At 39.1% G+C, this 24,840-nt stretch overlaps 1 protein-coding gene across 1 annotated transcript in view; it reads right to left on the minus strand.

The window, feature by feature from the left end:
* Nucleotides 1-24,840, minus strand: part of ROS1 (ROS proto-oncogene 1, receptor tyrosine kinase) — a 71,951-nt gene that overhangs the window by 25,109 nt on the left and 22,002 nt on the right. The window contains exons 18-34 of the mRNA XM_032101548.1: nt 21,211-21,311; nt 18,837-19,051; nt 18,325-18,479; nt 17,580-17,742; nt 16,492-16,754; nt 15,614-15,677; nt 14,748-14,947; nt 14,057-14,268; nt 13,263-13,549; nt 12,156-12,332; nt 10,111-10,328; nt 9,554-9,695; nt 5,360-5,592; nt 4,360-4,536; nt 3,172-3,346; nt 2,573-2,690; nt 362-549 (exon numbers count right to left, since the gene is read on the minus strand). Of these exons, the coding sequence (XP_031957439.1) occupies nt 362-549; nt 2,573-2,690; nt 3,172-3,346; nt 4,360-4,536; nt 5,360-5,592; nt 9,554-9,695; nt 10,111-10,328; nt 12,156-12,332; nt 13,263-13,549; nt 14,057-14,268; nt 14,748-14,947; nt 15,614-15,677; nt 16,492-16,754; nt 17,580-17,742; nt 18,325-18,479; nt 18,837-19,051; nt 21,211-21,311 (3,088 nt within the window). The remainder of the gene's footprint in view (nt 1-361; nt 550-2,572; nt 2,691-3,171; nt 3,347-4,359; nt 4,537-5,359; nt 5,593-9,553; nt 9,696-10,110; nt 10,329-12,155; nt 12,333-13,262; nt 13,550-14,056; nt 14,269-14,747; nt 14,948-15,613; nt 15,678-16,491; nt 16,755-17,579; nt 17,743-18,324; nt 18,480-18,836; nt 19,052-21,210; nt 21,312-24,840) is intronic.

Genomic DNA, 24,840 nt, shown 5'->3' on the forward strand with positions numbered 1-24,840 from the left:
CACTCCCTCGGGTCCTCCCTATTGGTTCCTGTTCCCCAACCCCGCCCATGTACCGCCCCTGCGATCTGACAAAACTGCCCTGCACCCGGATCACGAGGGCTCTCTGCCTCTGGGGATTGCTGGGACAAGGTGTAAGATTAGAGATCTTCTTAAACCCTCATGGAGCGACCCTTCTCGCCTCCTTTGCCATCACTGGTTGTAGGGCTGCCAGCTGCCAGAGCAAAAACCCTGGGGCCATCTGAAATGGACTACAGGAGGGCGACCATGGTCATACTGCCCTAAGCAGCCCCGCTGAGCTCTCAGGAAAGCTGCAGCCTGCTAAACTAAACCTAGCATTACAACACAGAAGTACAAGACATACCTTCACTCAAAATTATATCCACACTGATGTCACTGTATTCACCAAGTCCTAGCACATTTGCAGCTGCTGCTCTGAACTGGAAAGTTCCTTTTACGTTCTTGGCCTTCCATGTGCAAATACTGCCACAAGAGCCATTGTAAACCACCTCCCACGTGGACTTCACATCGCTGCTGTTGCCAGACTGTTTCCTGCAACATGTGCGGCACGACACAGGAATGTCATTAATGCCATGAGGGTAGTTTGCTACTTTACCCTCCCTCCATTTTTTGCTTCAGTTCCATGGTTTTCACAGCATTTCTCTGCCTGCAGGAAAGCTCAATCTGGTCATGGGATTTTGGCTACAGAGAAGAAGATTGTGTCATGCCATTTCAGCAGTGCTAAGAATCAAACATCTTTATCTTGGCATTGTAAATGAAATACTAGAACATTTTAGACATGAAAACTGTTCGGTATATGCCTGATTCACCTGTTTCAGTATATGCCTCACAGCCAAGACTTCAAAACTTTCTTATTTAGCTTCCTGAAAATAAAAAAAAACACCATTTATTTTTTTTTCTACTCTGCTTGATCTTTTTGCTCTCCCAGACCCAGAGTAATTCAGTGTCTCTTGTGAATCAGGTTTCACAAGCTAAACAGGAAGCAAATCATTGGCAGGGAAGATACCATTCTTTAGCTAGCCACTTTCCCATAGTATCTGCTGACTGCTGGGTATATTTCTTCATTTCCCCATTGGACTGAGATTGACTGCTCACAATAAATTCAAAGCTGATTATTCACCAACCAAAATAAGACCATGTACTTAAACTTGAAAGGCCATATCTGAAATATCATTTCATGTCACACAACACCGTAATACATCATGTGAAATGACCTTCATGAGCATGTCACTCATTCTCCCAACACGCTATAATGAAGAAAAAAAGGCAAAAACTTCTAAAACAGAAAGACATGGGAAAACAATATGTTCATGTCCTTGGTGTGTCCATGTTGCCACTAGAGCTGTAGGGAAACGGAGGTTGCTTAAAAGGGTTAGGCAAGCACTTTCTAGAATGCTGTACAACTGACCTAACATTTTTCTACCTGATGTGAAATTCAGTCAAAAATATCTGCATGTGTACATTCCAACTGCAAGAGAAAATCTTATTTCATTAAAAGACCACCTCAATGATGCATTATGATTCCAGAGACGAATAAGAAGCTAGAGTCTGGAGAACAGAGCAGCTAATGCACAGCCCTGGCACAGGCCGAGGGACTGACCTTTCCTTACCCATCTGCAAAACGCCAGGTACAGACTGTCTGTTGACATATCAAAATGATTGTTTTCTCAGAGCATGCGGGTCAGTGCTCCTGCATGCTCACAGAACTGTAGGAAGCTTACAGCACTGGGAAAATATGTCTGGGTGAAAACTTATACAGGTAAAGCATTTCTTGCTCCAGAGTGCTGTCGTCCTCAGCTTTCATAAGCAGAGAGAAAGACATAATGGCTGAGTTTAGAAAATTGCTTCCCTCCATCAGTAATGACTTCAATCACTGGAATATCTCAGAAGATGGACTTTCCTAATTTTTAAATAATACATTAATTAAGCTTTGCACGGACTGCTTTAAAGAAATCTCTCCAGAGTCACGGTCAAAAAATTAGAATTTCAAAGTCACTGCCCACAGCAACATACTCTAACCTGCCCAGTCAGCCCTTCCAATGCCAGTGCAGAAATAAGTGTGAGCTGGCACTCTAGTGCGACATGTATAGCCCAGGCAATCAGTATGTGATGACAGAGCACTTTAAAAATTATACAGTCATCCCACGTGGAAGGGAATATTTTATTTCTGGCAAAGTTACAACACCTTCTTTGAGTCCTCTGAACACCAATATATTTATACATATATTTTAGCCAAAAATACATACTACATGTAAGCTGAGATTGGTGGTTTGAAATTATCTCTAGATCTTCTAATTCACTGACATATATCCAAATATATAATTGTATTTCAAGATGGCTCTGAAAATGTTGTTAGTGTATATTTCCTTCTATGTTTTCCCGGAATTTCTGGAAATTATGGGTACTTGATTTATCTAGGAAAGAGATCCCAATGGCAAGGGCCTTTTGCATCGTATATTTCATTCTTCCCATCGGAGCCAACCTGAAAACCCCTGCACAGCCGGATTTTTTCTGGGCTGCTACCTATGGGAAGAGTGCATCATGCATTGCTTACCTGCTTTCTAAGACGTAGTAGGTCAGTTTGCTTCCATTGTCATCAGCCTTTTCCCACTGTAGAGAGTTTTTAGAGTCTTCTGCTTTTTTAGGAACTCCTGGCTTACTGGGAACACCAGCTTAAGCCAAGCAGGGGAAGAAACAGAACCCTTAAAATGTATTTGTAGCATGACAAAGGGCTAACAGATACAGAGAAAAATCTGATGTGCACATGGGTGTTTACACATACAAAAGGGAGGAGGATCTACATTAACAATCCTCATAGAGAATGAATCCTTGGCCTTTTCTTTGTGATGGATAAATTCCAAAATTTTTACTCACATGCAGCTTTTCACCAGTAATGAGTTCACTTGCATTATAGGCATTTCATTTCAATTCCCCTCACTCTTTCCTCTGCTCCACTTGGAAATGAACCCCATTTCTTTCCCCCTATTACTTTTGAAGGTATGGTATTGTGTTATTCATTTTTCAAACACACAGAACAGAACTATTGGGTCTTAGTGTAAGAAAGTTGCCTGCTAAATTCTAGAAAGTATTACATTTAATATTCACAACCTGAAAATAGTCTTAAAATCTTGTTATCCTGCATTAAGTTCTTACCTGTAGTTTTAAAGCTTGTTGAAGAGGAAGTGCTTTTCACTCCTGTAACATAAACTACTGTTACTCTTACAAAGTAGTTGGTCCAAGGAAGAGTTCCTGTGAGGTTGCACGTGTAAACAAGATTTCCTGTGCACAAAGTGTTTGCAGGAGAAAACCAGTCACTTTTTGTTGGCCACTAGGAAAATAAAATATCATTATGGTCAACTTTCTTGCTCTGCTGAAAGTGTGTCACAGTTCTATTCCTGGGTGGATTAACTACTTTGCCACCTCTTAATATCATAGTGGAAATCTGACGCAGGTGCTGTTTCAACCATGGGACTTTGTCCTCTCAGAGACCAAGGACATAAACCCTAATTTTCTTCTTTGTTTTCAGGAGACCTACAAGCCTTGGCAGTAACAAAGAACAACAGATTAAGTGCCTGCTTTACGCAGCCAAAAGGAGCCTTCTCCTTATATTTCTGGATCATCATGACATGCCCATGAGTTCAGCTTGCCATGATGCAATTGAAAGGAGGTGGGTTAGTGGAATTGTGATGTGACATTTGTTTTAGGCCAGGGAAATGTTTGGTGTAGGCCTAATGAATCTGATTCTCTATAGTAAAGAATCTGCATGATCCAGTTTAGCTCATGACTTTTTGTGCGTCCAGTGGTTCAAGCGTTGAAGTCTGAAGTTTCCACGCATGCTGCTCTCACTGCAGCACTTACTTCCTACTCCTTGGATCCGGTCTTCTCTCCGACATTTTCTCCTAACCTCTATCACAGCAAAATAAAATCCAGATACTAGGCTGTATCTAATATTTATTGCTGAAAACCCTTTTCTTCTTTTTGTTGTGCAAGGCAGACATAGGATTTGCAACTGCAAACCCAGTTGGGGCAGGGCAGTGAGGAAACAGGGATAGGACTGCTGAAACAGGAGACTCAGGCGGAATTCTGGTGAGGTCATCCAGGATGTCCTTTGGCACTATGGAGTACTAAATGCTACAGCTGCACTCCTCCTTGTTCCTGGCAAACACTGACTCCATCCTGCCCCTGCTGAGCAGCTAAGACTGACATCACCATGCCCAAATTATCCACTGAGACTCTTCATGTACATCCTGCCACCCACCCTGTCCTGCTTACCAGGACAGGGTAGGTTAAAGTTTCTCTGATCTGAAAAAAACCCACCCCAAAATTTAGAGGTATTTTTACCTTACGCAGCTCAAACCAGAAGCTGGTTTCATTGACATGCAGAGGAGCTCTCCATTCTAGCTGGAAACTGGTATTTCTGGGAATTATGTTGATAGGTGCAGGTGGAGTCTCAAAAGTTTTTGCAATGACAGGGACGCTTTCAGAAAACCAGTTCTCATCAGGATGAAAAGCAAGAACCTAGTAAGGAACGGATGAACTGTACAACACCAGAGCAGTTGGAAAGGCAGCTTTGCTTTAGCAACACCACGTGTTTGGAAGACTAACTTTTCGAACAAGACAGTATTCAGGCAATACAGATATAGCTGTAGAAAGATTTTGAGCCTCATAGCTGCAGGGTTATACACCTTCAGGCTGAAAGTTTGTATCCAGGAGTACCCTTCATCAGAGACTCTTCTTAGTTTCTCATCTCAGCTTTCTACCAAGTCCCTTCTCTGTCTAGACCTTTTTGAAATGCCACACACTCTTACACAGACATGCAGATGTCACACCACATGTTAGGCAGTGTTTTAGAACCACAGAAACACAAAGCCGAGAGGTGCCTCAGCACATTGCTTTTCACTAAGCCACAGGCAAATATAACCTGTGTTTGGGTATGCATACTTGCATACACACATACAGGTATTTAGGTATGTGTGTGTATATATGTTCCCCATTATACCATCCAAATCATTAACAAAAGCCCAAAGTCAAATTAATACCTACAGATCCCCTCCTGCCATCATCTGAATGTTCTCCCAACTGTGTAAATCACTTTATTTTTGATACCCAGTGCACATTCTGCAGACATGTTTACTTGGTTACTTTTGAAAATGTCACTCTGATCATAGACCTGCTGTCCAAATACATCATTTACTACTTTTTTTTAAGCCTTCATCTGTGAAGGGTGAAGCAGTACATTTTGTTCTTATGAATCCACATTGGACACTTTTGTCTGCTTTACAGAAGAGCAGTCTAAAGATTTTCAGGTTGAATAAACCAGTAAAACTACTTGCTATTATACCTTGAATAAATTATTTGTTCCAGGATGGAGCCCACTGACAGACCAGGCAAGCATCCCATTTGAAAATTCACTTTTTCGTAAAGGTGTTGCTGGGACAGGAGGCAATAAATTGACAGAGATTTGATAGCGGATGGATTCAAGAGGTCCATTTGGCTCCAGAGGTTCACTCCAAAATATGTTGATGGTGGTGTCAGATAAAACTAATGTTTTAATAGTGTCAACTGCCTCTGGTACTGAAACAGAAGGAAAAATTAATTGCCCTCTTAGAGAAGTCAAAAAATGTAACCAAGGAAAGAAAAGAAGGTTATAAATGTATGAATATTATTCATTTACAGGACTGAAACTCTACACATGTAAAACTCATGTTCTTGTATAGTCAGTCACCTGCAGAGAAGTTCAAAATATTTTTAGTATCTTCTTGGCTGTCCTACCACGCAAGCAGACAAAAAACCCCAACAACAACAGAAAAACAGCTGCTCTCATATACCTCTACCTTTATAGTCATATCACTGAATTCCTGCATTCTCTTAGTTTCCTAATCAGGGTCTCAGATGTGAGTTTACTATGGTGCTTACTTGGATATACACACACACACAAAATAATACCTGCACTATTCCAATTGGAAAGTCTTTTCTTGAACAGAAAAGTATGAAGGAAGAAAATCCAAAATTAAACGTTATTTCCGATAATTTACAATTTTGCTTAGAAATACACAGTTTGGCTGAGCTGCATATGGAAGAAACTGGGTTGCTGGTCAGATGTCCATACCAGCTGATTATTCACTAGTTGTTCTGGAAAAATCAACCCTTCCTTTGAAGCTTTAAGATCACAGACTTTGTAATGGTATATGGTATGTCCCTACTCTGCATAAAAAAATTCTTTATTTCCTATGGAGCTGTCCAGACAGGTAAAAAGTTAACAAGTCATTACACTATTTATGTTCCAAACATATCAGAATGATGAGTCCATATGTTCTAATTTATATCCTAGTAGAAAGACTACAGATTAATTAATGCAAAATACAGAAACTAGACTAGGAAAGAAGACAAATTTCTCATTTGTCTAGCTAAAATGTGTGGAGTAAGAGTGACACTCTGTGGCAAGAGCAATGCATTAATTGTCTTCCTCTTTTTTTCATTCCCTCTATCTTGCTATTTGATGGAAAGCACAAATTATTCCAAGCTTCTTTCACTTCATTAGAGAATGAGAGAAAGGCAGAGGGAATTCACACAGCTTCAGAGGTGTTAAATAGTGTACACACTTCAAGAGGCTCTAGCAGCATCTGATTACAATTTAAACTAGCAGTTACATTCATGAAATTGAGAACATAAGTGTCAGGACACATATACCTTCTATTTACAGCTGGCTGGAAGTTTTTCAACAAATTGTGTAAAGCTCTGAATGTTGATACAGACATTTATTCTCAGAGTTTGTAGGCTGGGGTGGGGTGAGGAGTTTTTTTGTTGGTTTGGTTTGCTTTTTGTCTAAGACTTGATTTTCATCCAGATTTTTTGTTTTGTCCCGACTAGAGAGGCCTGTTCTGAGTTTCGTGTTTCATTTTATCATGAGACTGAAAAATTCCATTTGACTGGAGCAATCCAGTCTCCCATTTCAGGTGCTCCCTTTATGTTTCATCACTGAAAGAGTGTTTGTTGCTGCACAGTTTACCTGACAAAGAAGTAATTGTGTCAATTCTTGCCACATCCCAATAGTATTTAATCATATTCAATCAATGTGCCACACAAATTTTGTATTACAGATGTGGAATCCCGTGCAAAGAATTGAAATCTACTGATCGAAGGCTAGAGTTGTTGGGTGTTTTTTGGGGGTGGGTTTTTTTGTTTGTTTTTCTCCGTAGAATCTGTAGGAAGGTAGAATCATCAAGGTCGGAAGAGACCTTTCAGATCATTAAGTCCAACCATCAACCAGCACTACCACTGTAATCCCTAAACCACTAAACCACATCACCCAACATCAGGTGCCTCTTAAACGCCTCCAGGGATGGTGACTCCACCACCTCTCTGGGAAACCTATTCCAGTGCCTGACCACTCAAAAGTGTAAACATTTTTTCTAATATCTAATCTGACTCTGCCATCTCAGCTAAAGCCCATTGCCTCCAGTCGTCTTACTGCAGGCATGGTAGAAGAGACCGGCTCACAATATTCAGAGATCCACATAGGATGGGAGCCTATTTGCTTGATGGTGCAGATGCTGAGATCTGACTGTTGAGAGAAAAAAACAGCATAGTTGAACCAGAGACCTTCCAAAGTATTGCATATCTGGATTCCACAAGAAGGCTGCCAATATGCCTGCACATCTTGTTTCACTTTCATTTGAAAGATGAAAAGAAGTTCACCTTAAACAGAGGGGTTTTAAGGGGAAAAATGTGACTGTTTCCAGGACAAAAAATGGGGAATGATATGTGCATAAGAGAAGCCACTTGGCAGCATCACTGGTGATTCTCTCCTCTGGACAATGGCAGCAAAAAGAGAAGCTGATTATTCTGTGAATGAACCTTTAAAGAAACCACAGAGTGCATCCCTAAGGAAAGAAGAAAGGAAATCAGGACTCCTGGCACGTACTTGTTGCCAGGTATTCTGGATGAAGTGTTTTCTTGGGCACAGTTGATCACTAGGGGGAAAGGACATTGAGGAAAGTAAGAAAAACCCAGCGGTGGCTGTCCTTACTTCAATTCCAGTTATTTCACCACCTTCTGAAGCAGCTAAAAACCAAGGAGAGGTAAAAAGAGGTAAGGGAAAACCTTAGGAGTCCTGCTGTGGCTCCCTCACTGCATGTCACGGCAATATCTGCATGCACAGCTGTGCAGCATGCAGTGCTCTGTGTCAGCCACAGCCAGCCCTGATGCAGCTGGGCTAGGGGAGCCAGTGTCCAAGGGCCAGGGGCTGCTGTGCCTCTCAGTTTCACTCCCTTACCCTCCTCTCAAAGAAGAACTGCTTCCACTCTGCAGGACAAGAGCCAGGCAGGAAAACTAGCGAGGATTGGGGCCATAGCATTCCCACATCCCAGTGAGTTCAACACCAAGTATCCCAAAGTACCACCTCCCCCGTCTTTCTGCAAAACACAGACATGCTGTCATGTAGACTTGGCTGTAATTCTGACTGCTGACTTAGGAATTAACAGAGGTGCCTTATGGTCTTGCAAGTAAAGAGTTTATGTGGATCTAGCTGATGCTGGCTGGTGACACCAGGCACAACAGAGAAAAACTGACATGACAGAAGAGCAAGCACTATGTATACTATGGGGAATAGCTACCTCTTGTAATGGCTTCCCATGTTTTCAGCAAGTGAGTTAAGCAGAAGCACTGAGAAAATTATCTGAAGAAAAGCACAAGGGCAGCTCCTCGTGAAGACAAGTGTGCATGTACAAAAATACACATGCGAAACAAGAAAAAGCACTGAGCAAGGTAGTTCTATTGGGTTGGGTTGCAACACGTGCAAAAGCATAACATGCACCTTTTGCATGATCCTTTCCTTTCTGGAAGATGTCAAGAGCTTCAAGGAAGCTGGCACACTAGCTGCCCCACAGCTGCAAATGGGTAGAATGAAGCAGGGAATGAGTAGAAGCATCTTCCTGCCCTAATTGAGGTATTTACAAGCACAGGAGGCATCTAGCTCATTTAGCTCTGTAGTATTCTCAAAGAACAAGGACTGAAAGGGCACATCAAAATTCTTGAAATCAACTGAAAATGGGCTGTTGTCATTCAGGCCAAAAGTAAAAACAAAGCATTGTCTTTTCAGCCTGGTTCACAACAAAACAAATTTACATTACCCTTAGAAACAGCAATTATGAAAATGACATCAAGCCAAGGGAAAAAAATCTGAATGCTGAATGAATACATAACACAGATATTTAAACATACAGAACCACATATACATTCAAATACAATTTATTTAAAGATGTGGTCCAAGGCAGAAACTGCAACTGTTTAGTCACTTTCAGCCATTATTTATCTTTCCTCAGGAAGCCAGTAAGCCAAAGCATTAAAGATTATATATATGTCTTATGAATCTTAGAAATTCATCAAGTCTGTTTGCCAAAACCTTGTGAAGATCTACACAGGTTACATTTTAAGCAGACTATTTGTCTGCTTTCTGATTTACAGCCCAAACTTGCACACACCTTTCTCTGAGATGAGAACTCTGTTCAAAATCAGAATAAAATATGAAACAAACCTCCGTATAGAGTTGTGCCAACTGTGCCTTCTCCCACAGGCAGTGCTTCCTCATCTGAATAGTAGTTTTTCACTGCAACTTGTATGGCATAACTCGAAAATGGCTGTAGGTTGCCTAAGACAGCAATAGGACCCTGATATTCCTGTAAGTCAAAATCAAATAATAAACATGCATTCTTAGAGAAGAGTCATATGTTAACCCAGAAATGTCAATGAAATGTGTGTTAAAAAAATAATATAGTAGTGTTTTTGCATTGTAATACACTTTAGTGTTTAAAAAAAGATCCTTAAAATCACAGTTTCAGTAATATGTCCCTACAGAAAAGAAAGCACATACTAAAAAACAAGCCAAAAAGTAGAGGGGTACTTGCACAAAGGAAAACTGAGGTATCTACCACTTAGCAAATACAAGAGAGAAAAGACAGTTACTTTTGGGATGTAGAAATGGAAAAACTCATGACAGAAAGCTACAAAATGGTTCATGAAATTACTAGAAGTGATATCCCATTCCCTGTTTATATATGATACCCCACGCGTTTCAGTGTGAAATAGCCATACCAATGTTTTTTGCTGTGGAGCAAACAAACAGTATCCTGAGTTCCTACAGTTGTTTGTCATTTGTCTGGAAAATACCAGGTGTGTCGGGGTAGGCTGGGATATGCCAGGGCATAGCTGCTGTGGTGTGACAGATGGCAAGCTTAATGTAAAACTGGTGTTAGTTGCAGCAAGGATAGTAGGTTTCTCAGTGGCTGGCAAGAGAATCAGGCATCTTTTATCTAGGAAAGACATCAAAAGATTAAAAAAAAGTTAATTATGGCTGGACCAATTCAAACTTGCTTGGGATTCTACCACCATTCTTATGAGAAAACATAGCTACAAAGTATTCTTTCTGCTTTCACAAAGAGAAACAGAAGAAAATCCCACCTGAAAGTACTTTATTTGATTACTTTCATGGACACAAAAATAGTGGCCCTCAAAGAAACTCTCATTTATCTTTGGTAAGATACAACTTTAATAAAGAAATTAGGTTCTTCTTGAAGTAGAAGATGGAAATGCAAATTGAAGTTGCTGTGTTGTAAAGGGCAGTACATACTGACGAGCCCAAACTTGCCTATTACAGAAAAGACAGATCTGTTGAATAGACAGTGCCTTTCTCTAGCAATTAAATGTTATCTGCTTTTTGCTCCAAAAAGGTTTCCATGTGTAACGTGGTAAGGAGAGATAAATTTGGGAGGTAGAAAAGGAGTCTGTAGGGAGAAAACAATGGAAAACTACACTGACAGTTACCAAAAAGTAACAAAAGAAAATTCCTCATCACTCGAAGTACTTCCAAAACCAAAATAAAAATATATTAAATAGACTTCCTGCTAAGAAGGAAGAAGTTTAGGCATGTGCACAGGGAAGAAGGTACAAGGATGAATGCTTGCCCTTAGGCCAGAACAACTGACCTCATAGTCAAGATCTTTTCTCCCAAAGTGAGAAACCCTGCCATTCCTACCAAAGTCAGGTTCATGCATATTCCTCCAAATATATTTGCAGCAGACAATGTAAATTAGAAAGTCTCTGTGGGGATCTCTGGGTAGAAATAATCCGTTTGGACTGAAATTTGGTTCTTCCCTTTCTGCACCAGCTAAACCTGCAGCTCTTGCAGGAAACCCTGTCCCTGGGGATAGGGATTGGCACATTCTGTACCAGGGCCAAACCAAGCTCCTGCATCAATGCCAAGCCCACACAGATCTCATGAGAGCAAACATGCCCAAAGTGCTGGCAAGGAGAGCCTGAGCACTGGTCAGAGCAGCTGCAGGCAGGCATGACTGTACCGGCTACTCGAAAGAATGTGAAATTTTTTTATTCCAAAGAAGTCCATCTTGTTAGAACATTCTCTTGTATATTTGCCAGTTCTTTTATGCAAAACTGGAGTTCAAGAATTATTTTGTATATATTCATCATGCTAGTAGCTGTTCTAAACCTCTGCATTTACAAAGATAATCCTTATAGGTACCATGAATCCTAATTTTCTATTAAAACTAATGTTTTATTTCTTTCATTATCATTCTACAATGGTTTGTTTAAAATATTATGAGTTCTAAGTGAAGCCTGGGTCTACTATAACATAACCTGTAATTGTCTCTTGAGTACTTCTTTATAAATCACTTTAATAAGCAGATTTCATATCTCTTTGTCTTTAGAAGGACAGATTTTTTTCAGTTTTATGTACTTGTGAACAAACTCAGAAATCTGTGTCATAACAGGGATCACTATCAAACTCTTGCTACAACGCTGTGGAACATATTTGCTCTTTTTCTGTGCTGTAATGTGCACCACCTTTTCCACATCTCCAGGTCTGACACAACTTTGAAAATAGGCATAGTCTGGCATTTAACAAACAGGGGCAATATTCATCATCATGGCCTTCCATTATATCCAACAGAAGGCCAGTCCTTATATTCATCCTTTTAAAAATGTGCAAATTGTTTCTCTGTAGAAGGTACCTGAATCCATGAAGCATGCTTTACACAAATACACGTAGCACAATCTGCAACGTAAATACATGCTCTGAAATAAATTGGTTACATTTACAAAACAAGCCAGATCCCCTCTACCTGGATATGATTGTGCTGCTGAGCTGTAAGCTAAGATTTTCAGTGCATGGTTTGCTCTCTTGTGAAGAAAGTGTCTTCTACTTTCTTTATTTGCTAGCCAAATTTCAGTGTATTCCTTTGTTTCAGCAGTCCAGTATATAAATTTGTTATCTGCAGTCAAGCTGCCAATTTTATTACCTGTAGGAAAACATTGCACAGTTAAGTTTTAAAATCAGCCCTGAGCAGATGATTTTACAAGAGCAGATGGGTGCTTGTATTCACAGTTTGTCAATATAGGTATCTTGGCCATACTGTATCCTCGAAGACCTCCCCTTGAGAAGAGACTTCTGATATTTTCCGGTGGGTCTCGTAAAGCTGAGACACTGTTATTACAGTTTAGAAATGTAGATCTGAAGGCGTTTTATTTTCCGTAACTATGAGAACTGCTATTCAATTAACAAACACAAGAAGTAAAACACAAAAGCAAGACCTGTTTAAAGAAACTTTGCTCTTTTGTCCAAGATGAAAACCACCATGATCTGTCGTCTCCAGAAACAATTAAGACAGCTCCTCTGGTAACAGAGCAGCTTTACCAGCACGCCTCCAGAACGGAGCTGAAAACCGAGTAACCAAGAGTGAATGTTATCATCACAAGAAGTGAAACATGGATAATTTGTCATATGAGACCCTACCTGCGTGACGGACCTTCCCCACATACTGAAGTCTGCAATGCCATTTTCAGGTGTAAGTCATTATTGTATCTTTTCATTGAGATAAACTGCAATAGGTGTAGCTAATACGAAACCCTAGCAAAATAATGTGTTAATATTCTAAGTGAAATCTATTGACAAGTAGCACTTGAGGTCGTAGCATCTCTTTTGATTTACATCTTACTAGAATACATACTTGCATCAGTAAATATCCTCACACTGCTCTTTCTCCTCATTTGTATAACAGGGTACACAACTGGAAACACAGAACACAAACATTTTGTCCAGATTGACTATAGAGGAATTAGTTTTATTTTAAAAAGTGCTTCATGAATGCTATTTTCAGAAATGAATGTTGTTTGAGGTAAGAGACAGCAAGAATCACAAACTACCTAGAAAAATAAAAGAGTTCTCAGACCTTGAATAGTTGGTATTTTGGTAATTCTCCAGCAGTGGCAACCATCCACATCTGAGGCCCATATTTCATCTCTCCCTCTGATAAAAAGCAGCTGGGGATTTTTGGAGTCAGACAAATCTATACTCAGAGGTCTTCCTAGCTCTGCTTCTGTGACATTACAGGTGCAGTAGTTCCTCATCTGTTTTTCTACCAACCCGTGCCCCAAGATGTGGTGCACGGTGTTATTCAGAGTATCATAATAAAGGATGCAGCTGCCATTATCAAGCTCTTCCATCCAGTACAAGCGGCTAGCAAAGAAAATGCATTGCTTTCAGTAGAAAAACTTCAACCCAACCAATCTAAATGCACTTCTAGTCTGAGTAACTAGTCACAAATCTCCCAAACATTTAATATCAGGTAACTAGAGCAACATAATTGCAAAGTGATTTCAGATGCCAAATGATTCTTTTTGTATAGAAGGTCACAGTAACTGACTATTCTGGATAAAATGGTTACTGTAAAAAAAAATGTTGTCTGGTGCAGAGTTTCATTTGCATTACTTACATAGAAGAACCTATCAGTATTTAAGCATAATTTGAAATCTTTACTCAAACACAGACATCTTTTTGAAATTAGATATGCCCAAGACCAATTAGCAGTACCAAAGTGGTACTACATCCAGAAATTTCTGAGATTTACATAATGCCAAAACTCATCTACTTTGAAAGTCCTTTTTGGTCCTTAACAGTTCAAGTTTTGATGAAAATCATGTCTAAAATTTGCTTTAAAAGAGTTATTAGTAATATGCACCTTACCTTAAGAAAGGATAGGACAACAGAGATGATACAGTTGAATTACTTTTGCCCAGATGCACGTTCAAGGCTTTTAGAGATTTTTTCTTGAGCTCAAGATCAATAACAAATATTTGAGTTCCATTCTGTGGCGTTTTCAGGGCAACAAAGAGATGCCTTGCAATCCAGTCAACTGTGATGGCTGTGACATTGTGAAGATATGCATCTTTGAAAAACTTAAGAAAAAAAATAAAAAAGGACAGAACTTTCCAAGCTGATATTAGGACATTATCAAGTTCAATTTGTTTCTGAAAGAAAAATGTCTGCTTGGGAAGTAGAAGTCAAAATATAAAGATGTGTCATGGATTGGCAATATTTTTAGACAAATCAAAACTATTGTTCCACAAATATCAATTGTTGCTTCCACATTCTTGAAATTAGAATGAAGTAACTTAAATTAAATTAAATTAAATTAAATGTGATACAAATATAAACTTCTTTTATTTACTAGTCTAAATTTCAAATTAAACATCTGATAAAATATCAGCAAGGAAGATGTCAGTATAAACGTTTATGATTGATAAGACTACTTTAACAATGGTATACTCTGGTCATTCTTACTTTTTCAAAAAACACAGTTGGCCATAAAATAATGACAATAATGGCCACGTACTTTCCTAGATTCTCTCAAGTAAGGGAGTGAATAAAGGAATACCTGAGACATTGAAGCACTCTGTATATTCAGAATAAAAAGAGAATCCTCAATGATATGGTATGCTTTGTCATCATTAGCAGTATAACAGATGCCCTTTACATTCTTTGCTGAAAGTTCCCATATTGTACGACCACTGTCTGTGTCAGTAAGAAACAACTTGTTGGCAGAAATAGTTATTAGAGTTGGGACAGGGAAAAGATCTGGAAGGAAAAGGGCACAGAAGAATTTACAAAAAACCTCCATCCTAGATAATCACAGTCAATGATAAGAAAAGCAAGTACAAGATACAAATAAATGTATTATAAATGTATACAAATAAATGTCTGAACTTACTGTATTTGGGTGTATGTCACAGTAAATAAATAAGGAGATGCCCTATTGTCATCACAGTCAAACTACTAAGATATTTTCAGTGGCATTGTGAATGCTTACCTAACAGATTTAAGCATAGTAAAAGAGATTTGCTCATTTAATTACCTTTAACAGCCAAACTAGAAATAGCCTATGATCTCTAGTGAATCTCTAACTCTCTTGGTAAACTTTGACAGTCTAATTAGAAATATTTTATGATCTCTAGCAGTATGCAGGCTACAGGTGAAAACCTACTGTTCCATGCTAGCCTGAAGTTGCACAAAAAAGCTAATTAAGCATAGTTTTGAGGAAAGGCTTGACAATCCCAAAATTTAATCTAATGATAAGGAATGTGTTAATCCTTCATATCAGAGGATGTAACCATTTCCTCCATTGTGTCTGCTGTATGTCACATAAAATGTTGGAGGCTGTTTATCAGGTTGCCAAATTCTTGTACTGACGTTTTCACCAGCTATTGCACACAAACCATGAGATGGCAACTAAATCATCCATACCTGATGAATTCCTCTCTGCCACATCAGATAAGGGTCCTGGACCTACAGAGGTGAAGGCCTGCACCTGTGGGACAGGAGATTGATACTTATGTTAAATAATAGAATAAAGGACTGCATTTGAGAGCCTGTAGAGTCAATAGAGACACCACCCCTCTCTGTTCATCTTGGAACATAAGTGTGTGCTCTGTTTGACATAGGGCTGTGTTGGTCAGTTTAAGGTCTACATTCAGGTTGGGACTGTGGCTATGAAGAGCATTTTAAGCAGTGGCCCAGAGATTGACAATCCATGCTGCATCTAACAATTAGAGCTCAAAGGACTCCAGACAGTCTTTTGATTTCCTTTCCCAGCCTGGAACAATTCCTACTATTTGTTGCCCTTGCAACCAACATGGTGTTCTCCCCTATTAGTATCTGGTCTATTACATGCTCTCATGCTTTTAATTTGTCTTTCAAGCACACTTTCTGTATGTTCCAAAGCTTCTATCACAATGAAAATATGACTTCTTCACAAGTTTTGAACTGGAAGCCTCTTTCCATGGAAGGCATGTGAGTCCTTGCATTTCTCAAACCGTGGCTCTGTTCAAAAGCCCTGTCACTCTCCACCAGATCAGTTGAATCTGTGTTCAACTTGCAGGTTTTAGCAGCGGCTTGGGGAAACCTCTAGAAAAGTTTCTTTTGGGCTTCTCCATTTAGTAAACAATATGATACAAAAAAGGTTAAGCCAGGTATCCACGGGTGAGTCAGCAAATCAGCAGTTCTACAAGCAGAAACCACAAGCTCTTGCCCCAAGCCAAAAAAACATCTCCCAGGCAAACATATCAGACGGCACAGATAGCATCTACCATCTAGCACGAGACAAGCTTAGTAATTTTTCATACCTGAAACCTTACTGTGAGGCTGGGAAGCACATCCTTGAGGGAAAACTGCATCTGGGTGGGTTTAACATGGCTTTCAGTCCACTCTGTGAAAGTGCCAGCAGTGCTGCTCTGATTCAACAGTTGGTAGTAAATCCTGAACTGAGTTAATATTCCATTGTCCCTCTCAGGTCTGTCCCACCTGAACTCCACAAGGACTTTCCCATCACTGTCATGTAGATTATTTTGTAACACATATATTCTAGGGTTCCTAGGTGCTGAAGGAACTGTATAAAAAAATAAAATCCACAGAACAAAATACTCCTATTAAAACACAAACTCTACCTCATAACTAACTCTTTTAGTTTTGAGCCTGAGCTTTACATCCCCAGTGATGACAGAGACATATAGCAATTGGTGATGTGTAAACTACAGAAGATTTTCTAAAACTTCATGGTAATTCCTTTCTGTTTTTCATTGGTCTGTGGATATCTGATCTTAACTTGCCTAACCAAAAGAAAGAGCTGTATAAACAGAGAAAAAATGCACTCCTTTACTGAGATTGGGACATATCTATTTAGCCAAGTCCTGTATGTAACTATGGGGGTGTAAAAATTTTCACAACACAGACCATATTCTATGCCCTCTCCTATTCACTTTAAAATCTACTGCATCTCATAAACTTTCTCAGTGGTTGTCACTCAACACTATATTTTAGCTAACTTAATTTTGATGTGCATAAGAGCAAAAATACTGAAGCAAGAGTAAAATGTTCATAACATTTATTAAAAATCTAGTAAGTAGTTAAGATATTAAATGCAGCCTTTGGTGTTCATTGTAATGAATTCAGTTTCTCTTTCTTGCTTGTAGTCACAGGCACATGGGGGATATATTGTCCTGCATTTTCTGTTTTGAGTTCTATTACTTCAATTGTCTGCATTTGTGTTTGCAACAGATAATCGCCAAAGATTCTCAGAAACATGTCCTTGCAACTCTGCCTGCAGCTGACTAGCTCTGAAAGCTGCTCATCCCTCTCCAGGGTTTCACTTGCTGACATTGAGATGCTCCCAGTACCCATTACACGTGAGGAACAAGATTTAAAATTTCAGTACCTCCTTCAGGGGCTCGAAGGGCTACAGATGTCACTGGTGCCTTGCTCCAGTATGTGTATGGAGTGACAGAAAAAACAAAGAGTGTAAATGGTTCCAGCCAATCCACTCGGTAGGATGGCACTGTCAGGTTATGGGGATGGAGGCATCCTTCACTCTCCAGAGACTGCAAATGGAATAAAATAGAACAAAATTAAGAAAGACTCTTTTCCTGCTCAGAAAGGCCTTCAGTTTCCCAAAATTCCCTCATCAAACTGGTCAACTAAATCAAAACACAGCTTCTCTTCTGTGAATGGTCATTGTTTCACCAACTCCTGTGTCACTGTAGTGACGTGTAGCAATGTGCCAGCAATCTGCTCTTTGAATTTAAAGTAAAGCTTGCCAAATGCACTAAAGTTAAGGGTGGATGAAGGATAGATTTCACATTCAGGCAAAGGCTATCCCACTGTAATCTCAGAGGACCCTTCTGTCTCTGAGTTACTGTGAGAGGCCTTCTCATGAATCTTTGATCACCGTGAACTCCTCGCCTGGTTCTTCATGCTCCAGCCGCTAGGCCAGAGCCACTGCTGGCTGCAGTGATGGAGAAACTGGACAGCCTGCACTCTGTTTGCAATTTAGTTTGGTTCTTGACCAGTTTGTAAATGCTGGAGAAGAAACAAACTCTATTTCTTTTTAAAAATAGATATATTAGCAAGTAGATGCAGTAATACATGCAGATAATAGGAAGGGATTGCATCAATGTCCTCACTTGCAGAGCCTTTGATCCCACGCAGTAAAAGACAGTTCCCCATTCCACCTTTGTGGGACTCCATGTGATGTGGAAACTAGAGGAATTTCCTTCAATTCTGAAAGAAGACTCTGGCACTGAATCCGGAATCACTTTTGGTGTAGAAGAAAAGTTTCCTGTCCATAAATGAAAGAAATAATAATAATCTAAAGAATGTGAGGAATAGGTGGACTATTGAAATGTGACTTAAAACATTAAAGTAAATTCTGTAAACCGTCATTAAATAGAAACAATAAATAACAACACCATGAATTCTTTTTATCCATATCCGTACCATCAGCTTTTATAATTGCACATTATGCTGATATATTTATCAGGTGATGTATATATCTCAGGTGTGTCCTGATATATTTATTAATAAGTTCCTCTTGTCCTCATCTTTTGTCAAATGACTAAAGAATTTCAAGAATGAAGAATTGCAGGCTGACAATGAATACCTTTATTGAGGAGTTTAGAAAAAGAAAATAATGTACCTGGCAACGGTTTAAGTGATGTGTGAACAAGGGTAAAGGCTGTAAACTCTGCTGGTTGTGAGAAGGGAATGCTAAGGCTCTGATTGACTTCCTGGGTTGTAATGAACCGAAGCCTATTAATCCAGAACAGACGACCGCTGTAGTATTCCAGTGCACCCTGAGATATTTCTGAAGTACTCCATGCTGCAAATTCTGTGATGATGACATTACCACAACTGTGGAAACATGAAATTAGCAAAATGATAGCACACATGTAGGGAACAGATTTATGCAATGTTTGACATATTGGTAAGTTTCTTAAAATTCAAATTCTTAGTACTCATGTACGGGGCAGGAAGACAAAGCAAAAAGTTTTCTTTATGCTCTTTAAAGCAGAACATTTTTCAGGATATGAAACATTGTAGAAAGGACAGAAAGGCCTTCATTCCCTTTATTTTATTGGTAAACAATTATAAAATAGTTTAGTATTCTGCTGCATAGGTGCAGAAAAATGAGTATTTTGAAAAATCAGCCCACCTTCTCTCAGCAATTCCACTGAGACAGTGAAGTCTACTTCAGCGCATGAGATTCATTCTACTTCATTACATCAGGAATCCGGAGTTATTTGACCCTGCTAGTTTCCTTCCATTATTTATTAAGCTCTATTAACATTTTTCTTCACTGGGATCACTGGTGATTTAATCTGCCTTGTATATTGTATGTCAAAACTTACAGGCCTTTTTAGATCCCAATTTATCTTCTGGGTAGGAGATTAAGTATGTTGTGAGAGGCATCATTTTGCCATCTCAGAAATGTCTTTGAGCTTAGACACATGCCATCCAAAACAAATTTGGAAAAGCTTTGACACACCATCAGGTTCATTAGGCTGGATTACTTCTAATCTCTGTATTGTGGCATGCCAGGGACAATGATTTATGGCTGCCAATTGGTTCACAATGGAGTTGTATGTTCCAGCTAAAACTAATCAACATATTTTGATTCTTTAAGTGTTTACTATTAGTCATAGCAAGTCTAAAATCAGTCAGAAAATTCAGCTGTTTCCACACAAATCCAGCCTGCCACATTATGAGCACATGTCAATACAGATGCTGCTCAATTAAGTTTAAGAAGTTTAATCTGATGCTTGAAAAAAAAAGGCATTCTCCACATGGAAAGGAGCAAAAACATAATTTCATAAACTACTATGCATTGTACACTTTGCACTTAGAGAGCTGTCTTAGGGTGACTTTATGATGTGTATCCCATATCACTGCCCTATGCCCAGAAATTAATTTTTGTGCTTTTCTATGCCTTTAAACTAAGCCTGAGAGGGGGAAGGAAAAACTGAGCAAAACTTTTCCAAAGCAGTTTTCAGCTTGTTCAAGGTCACACAGAGATAGCGACCTTTTTTTTCCAGCTGTGGCAGGGGAGTGAGGAAGCACCCATCTTGCTGCTTCCTGGTCATCTTCTGGCCAGTTTCAGCTTCTTTTTCTCTGAAGAGAGACTGAGAGTTGAACTTTTTTCCCTTCCCTGGAATTTCGGATTTTCTCCCTTTTCTACTGGACTGCTTCAATATCAGAACACATTGGGAGGACTTTCCATTGGGCACAGAGGGCCTGGCCCTGGGCCAAGCCCCAGCTCCAAGGAGACCGAAGGGAGGACTCTGACACTTTCCCAGGTTTTTTCTCCACAGTGAAAGATTTTATTATTTAGCATTATTTTCTTTTTCCTGTGTGTTTGTTAAGTAGTTTTTATCTCCTTCACTTTCCTTTGAGGAAAATTTATTCTTTCCCGAACCTGGTGGGGGAGGGGTGGTGACCTGCCTTCTCTCAGAGGATATATTTCTAAATTTGGCCAAACTGGCACAAGAACAAAACATCATTTTTCTCAAGGTTTTAGTATATAATCAAGCACCATAAACATAATTTGTTACGTTTTGTCTTTTCAAACTTTGCCTTTCAGGAATAATGCAGCCATTTCATGTTCAGAATGATCAAGAGGAAAGCCTGCCCAGGTGAGAAAGTGGTGTCAGTTCAAGTCCTGAGCTTCATGAAAGATGAGCAAGTTACAGAGGTTCAGGCACTTGGAAGCTGTCAAGTGTTGTAAATCCCAAGATAAAATAGACAATAAGCAGTAATTATTCCCTAAAGCTAAGCCTAAAAATTTATGAGCACGACCTCAGTTCAGCTGAGGTTCCACACTATGTTTCTCTCACTGTAAAACTGTGTTACCAACCATCACAATGTGCAGTTTGTTATCAGCTAGCCATGATCATTAGCTCTTATTTTTGTTAAATTAGTAGATAGTGTGCCCAGTGCTGGACATTTTTTTCTTAAAGAATATTCCAAAACCTAGCAAATGCAGACTTCTTTACCTCTGCTATACATTTACTTACCCTTCTTTGCAGAGGGAAGTTCTGTATAGGTTTAGACATAGACCATCTTGCACAAGCCAGTAAAGAAAACCGTAGGTGAGATCCAAAGTTACACCAACCACCTAGAAAAAACCGGTCCAAACGGCAATTTGAACACATCTTCACTTCTGAGGTAAGAGCCCTTAGGCATAACAGTTGTCTGGACAACATCAGAGTAGCTCATTATTGGCAAAAATAACATTACTACCATGAATGTTCATTCTAACACAAAAAGAGATAGCACTAGAAAATAATGAGGTACTTGGTGGACACCTATTTATAGCAGCTGATGATTTTCTAGATAGCATTTTATTAACACCTGTCACAGTGTTCAGCCCTGGAATATCTGAGTACCTCAGATATGATGGCAATAGTATATCAAGTGATTAGTGGAACTACTTATCAAAATCTCTGGAACACCCCTGGTATTTTAACATTCTTTATCTGAAACAGATGGGTGATACCCAGTCTGAAAGTCATAATAACCTTTCGAAAAAAGTATTTCAAATCTTTTGTCTTTGTTTTCCAGCTTTGATTTTATACAAAAAGCATTTAATGTGTTGCATTACTTATGGAAAATAGATGCAAAATTTTAATTCATTTATTTGACTAAGCAGGAAATTTGAATATTTAAATTTTTGTAAATAATTTATCATTAAATAAAGGGGGCAGGAAATTAAACAATCTTCCTGCTCATTACTTCAATGTTTCATCTTCCTTTAAGTGAGGTGAAAGATTTGTTGTTTCTTTTTAATAGGATCTAATGTTCAAAATAGATTTTCCTTGTTTCTGCAGTAAACAACAGATTCAATACCATATGCAACAGTAATAAAAATCAGACATTTAATAATCTGTTCTATGACTAAAAAAGAATTTGCTTCTATAAGTTAGTCGGCTAAATGTTATCAAGTTTAGTCTATTTTATATCATTAGCACAGCTTACAAGTTGTTTGGGGCCTCTCTGAACATGTTTTCCAGCAGCTCTCAAACTTCTCATGCAAACACTAGTCGTAACTATTCTTTTATAAGCTTAAATTTCCATTATGTATGTAAGTGGAACAGCCTCTTTTTTTCCTAGCTCTTCATTAATAAACTGCAGAAGATGATGACAGGAAAGCAAATGCTATATCACTTAGTTGTCTGTTGCTCCTTATGTAATCACATTCTTGACATATTTCTGTTGACATTGTATGTCAGAAAAGCAAGGTTTGAATGATTGCTCCTGTAGGTTGTCCTGTTAAAAATATCTCACAGCGTGTATGTGCCCAAGTGTATATTTAGTGAGCTGTACTATATTTTATCCCATTTACCTATTCTCCCTCCCATGCTCAACACCAAAAGACATCTTCCTGAATTTATGTTGCTTTTTTAAACATTTGGGTCCTTCTTCCTTGCCCCACTTTTTTTTCTGCATCTATTACATTGTCCTATAGATGTGCCCATCTTCTTTCTCCTGATCCCTGTATCACCATTATTAAAAGGCAAATAAATATTTGTACAATTCATTTTCAGGAGTTAGACAGAAATTTAACACCTCCCTTCTGTTATGCTTCAAAAACAGGCAAACATTTCCCAGTTCATGAGAGGTATTAGTCTCTGGGCACGACATGTATCTGTGATGGTGCAATGTAACTGAACATCATAAGATGCAGGATAAGCTTAGCTATTTGAAATACCTTTTGACTAGAAACAGAAACCATATCTAAAGGGTCCTGGCCCCACTTCCATATAATGCACTTTGCTGCTCCCCTATAAATTACTTTTTTTCTAGTCATATTGTACAGTGTAAACAACTTACTAAGGGCTTTGGAAATTCTATGCCAGATTCTAAGTCAGAATAAATCAGAGTAGCTCTGCTAAAATCAATCAAGCTCTGCCAATACACACCAGCTGAGCTAAACAACTGATCAGAAAATAAAATAATTGCCATAAAAGGATCTAGTTCCTGCCAAAGAAATTAGACTTTCAAAGCTCTGCCTTTGTATTTGTTTAGGAAACCTGCCATTTTCACAGTAGTCTCTTCTATTCCTATTCCTAGCATTCAGATTTCAAGCTAAAAGGAGGTACAGATACAAACTGCTGAAGATCCAGCTGAACAGCAATTCTTTATTAGAAAAACAGATGGTAAATACCAGTAAGAACCACTTATGTGGAGAACATGCTTTAACTGCTGGATAACGGCAATTAGCTATTACATCTGTGTTTTAATACAGAGGTAAGATGCATTCTTCTCAGGTAAAGGACTTCATTGTGCAAGGAAGATACATATTAGTACCTGTGCAAACATATTGCCTCTTGGTGTTGAGACAACAATGACCAGCTCAACAATTCCACCATTAAAGAACACTGTGCTGTCCTTTTTTTCTGATAGTTTTATTCTGGGTTTTATTTTAATAAAGAGACACCTGTCAGCTATAACTGGTCACTTCTCAATCTAGACATTTTTACTTGGCTTTTTGCCTGTGTGCATCACAGCAGGAGGCTGAGTTCAGGAAGTCAGTGCATAGATTAGGGCAGCAGAGAAGCAGGAGAGAAGATGTTTGTTTGTAGGAGGTGTGAATAAGTGAATGGTTGAAGGCTGGTATCACTGACATAGGGAAAGGTGCAGAAAAAAAATGACAGGACCAGACAAGCAGTCTTATTGCTGCCAAGGTTCTTGAAAGCAAGAACAAGAAATCTGAGGTTAGCATGAGGCGATCCAGAGAAGCAAGTAGTGAATCAAAAGATGAGGGCAAGGAAGTTGAGGTTTGCCACTTAAAATAAACTGGAACTTGTCAGTCCTTTGCAACAGATCATCCAGAAGATATATGCTGAGTCCAAGTGGGCCACTGAGCTTGGACAGCATATATCTTTCCATGGAGACGGTCCACACCAGCCAGCTTCCACAGAGGTAGGGAGACTAGTACTGGAAGATACACTGATCCTTTGCAACACAGAGACTTCTCTCATGTACAAAAGTTTTATAGCTCTTCTGTATTCAGGTTTACAAGTACAGTAGGTACCACACCAGAACCTGCCCTCCTTCTTCCCAAGCCCTTATGAATGTAACATACTTGTGAGATTGATGCCTTTTCCTGGTCTTAAAATCAGGAGTCAAACACGGTTAGAAGGGAAAAAGGGATTTTACCTCGGTATTTATTTTAAGGATCCTTAGGTGCACCACATCCAGGTGGAACATGCCAAAATGCGCACAATCCATCGGGTATAACATTATAGGTCTTACTAATTAACATATCTATCAAAGATTCTCCAATGAGAGGCTCAAGTGACCCCCCCTCCCCGAGGAACCCTCCCCTGGATGGTTCTATCTCAGTTTACAGAATGTGTTCTGGAGAGGACCTTGGGGTCTGGGGCATTCTGATCCCTAGCTACGAAGCTTCTAAAATGTTTAGTCTCCTAGCTTGACAAATAAATCTAAGAATGTAGGCTAAAAAAAAATAAGAATACAAAAGTTATAAAAAGGTATATAAAAGGAGTATAAAAGAAAAGGCAAAAAATCATCATGGCATCAAGATTAGCTGGTCTGTCTGAACATTAATTCATTTTCATGTACTAAACTAGGCCTGGCTTTTTTTTATAATCAGAGAAACACCAAATTCCTTTTTTCGGGAA

Source organism: Corvus moneduloides, chromosome 3, assembly GCF_009650955.1.
Source record: "Corvus moneduloides isolate bCorMon1 chromosome 3, bCorMon1.pri, whole genome shotgun sequence".
Lineage (NCBI taxonomy): Eukaryota > Metazoa > Chordata > Aves > Passeriformes > Corvidae > Corvus > Corvus moneduloides.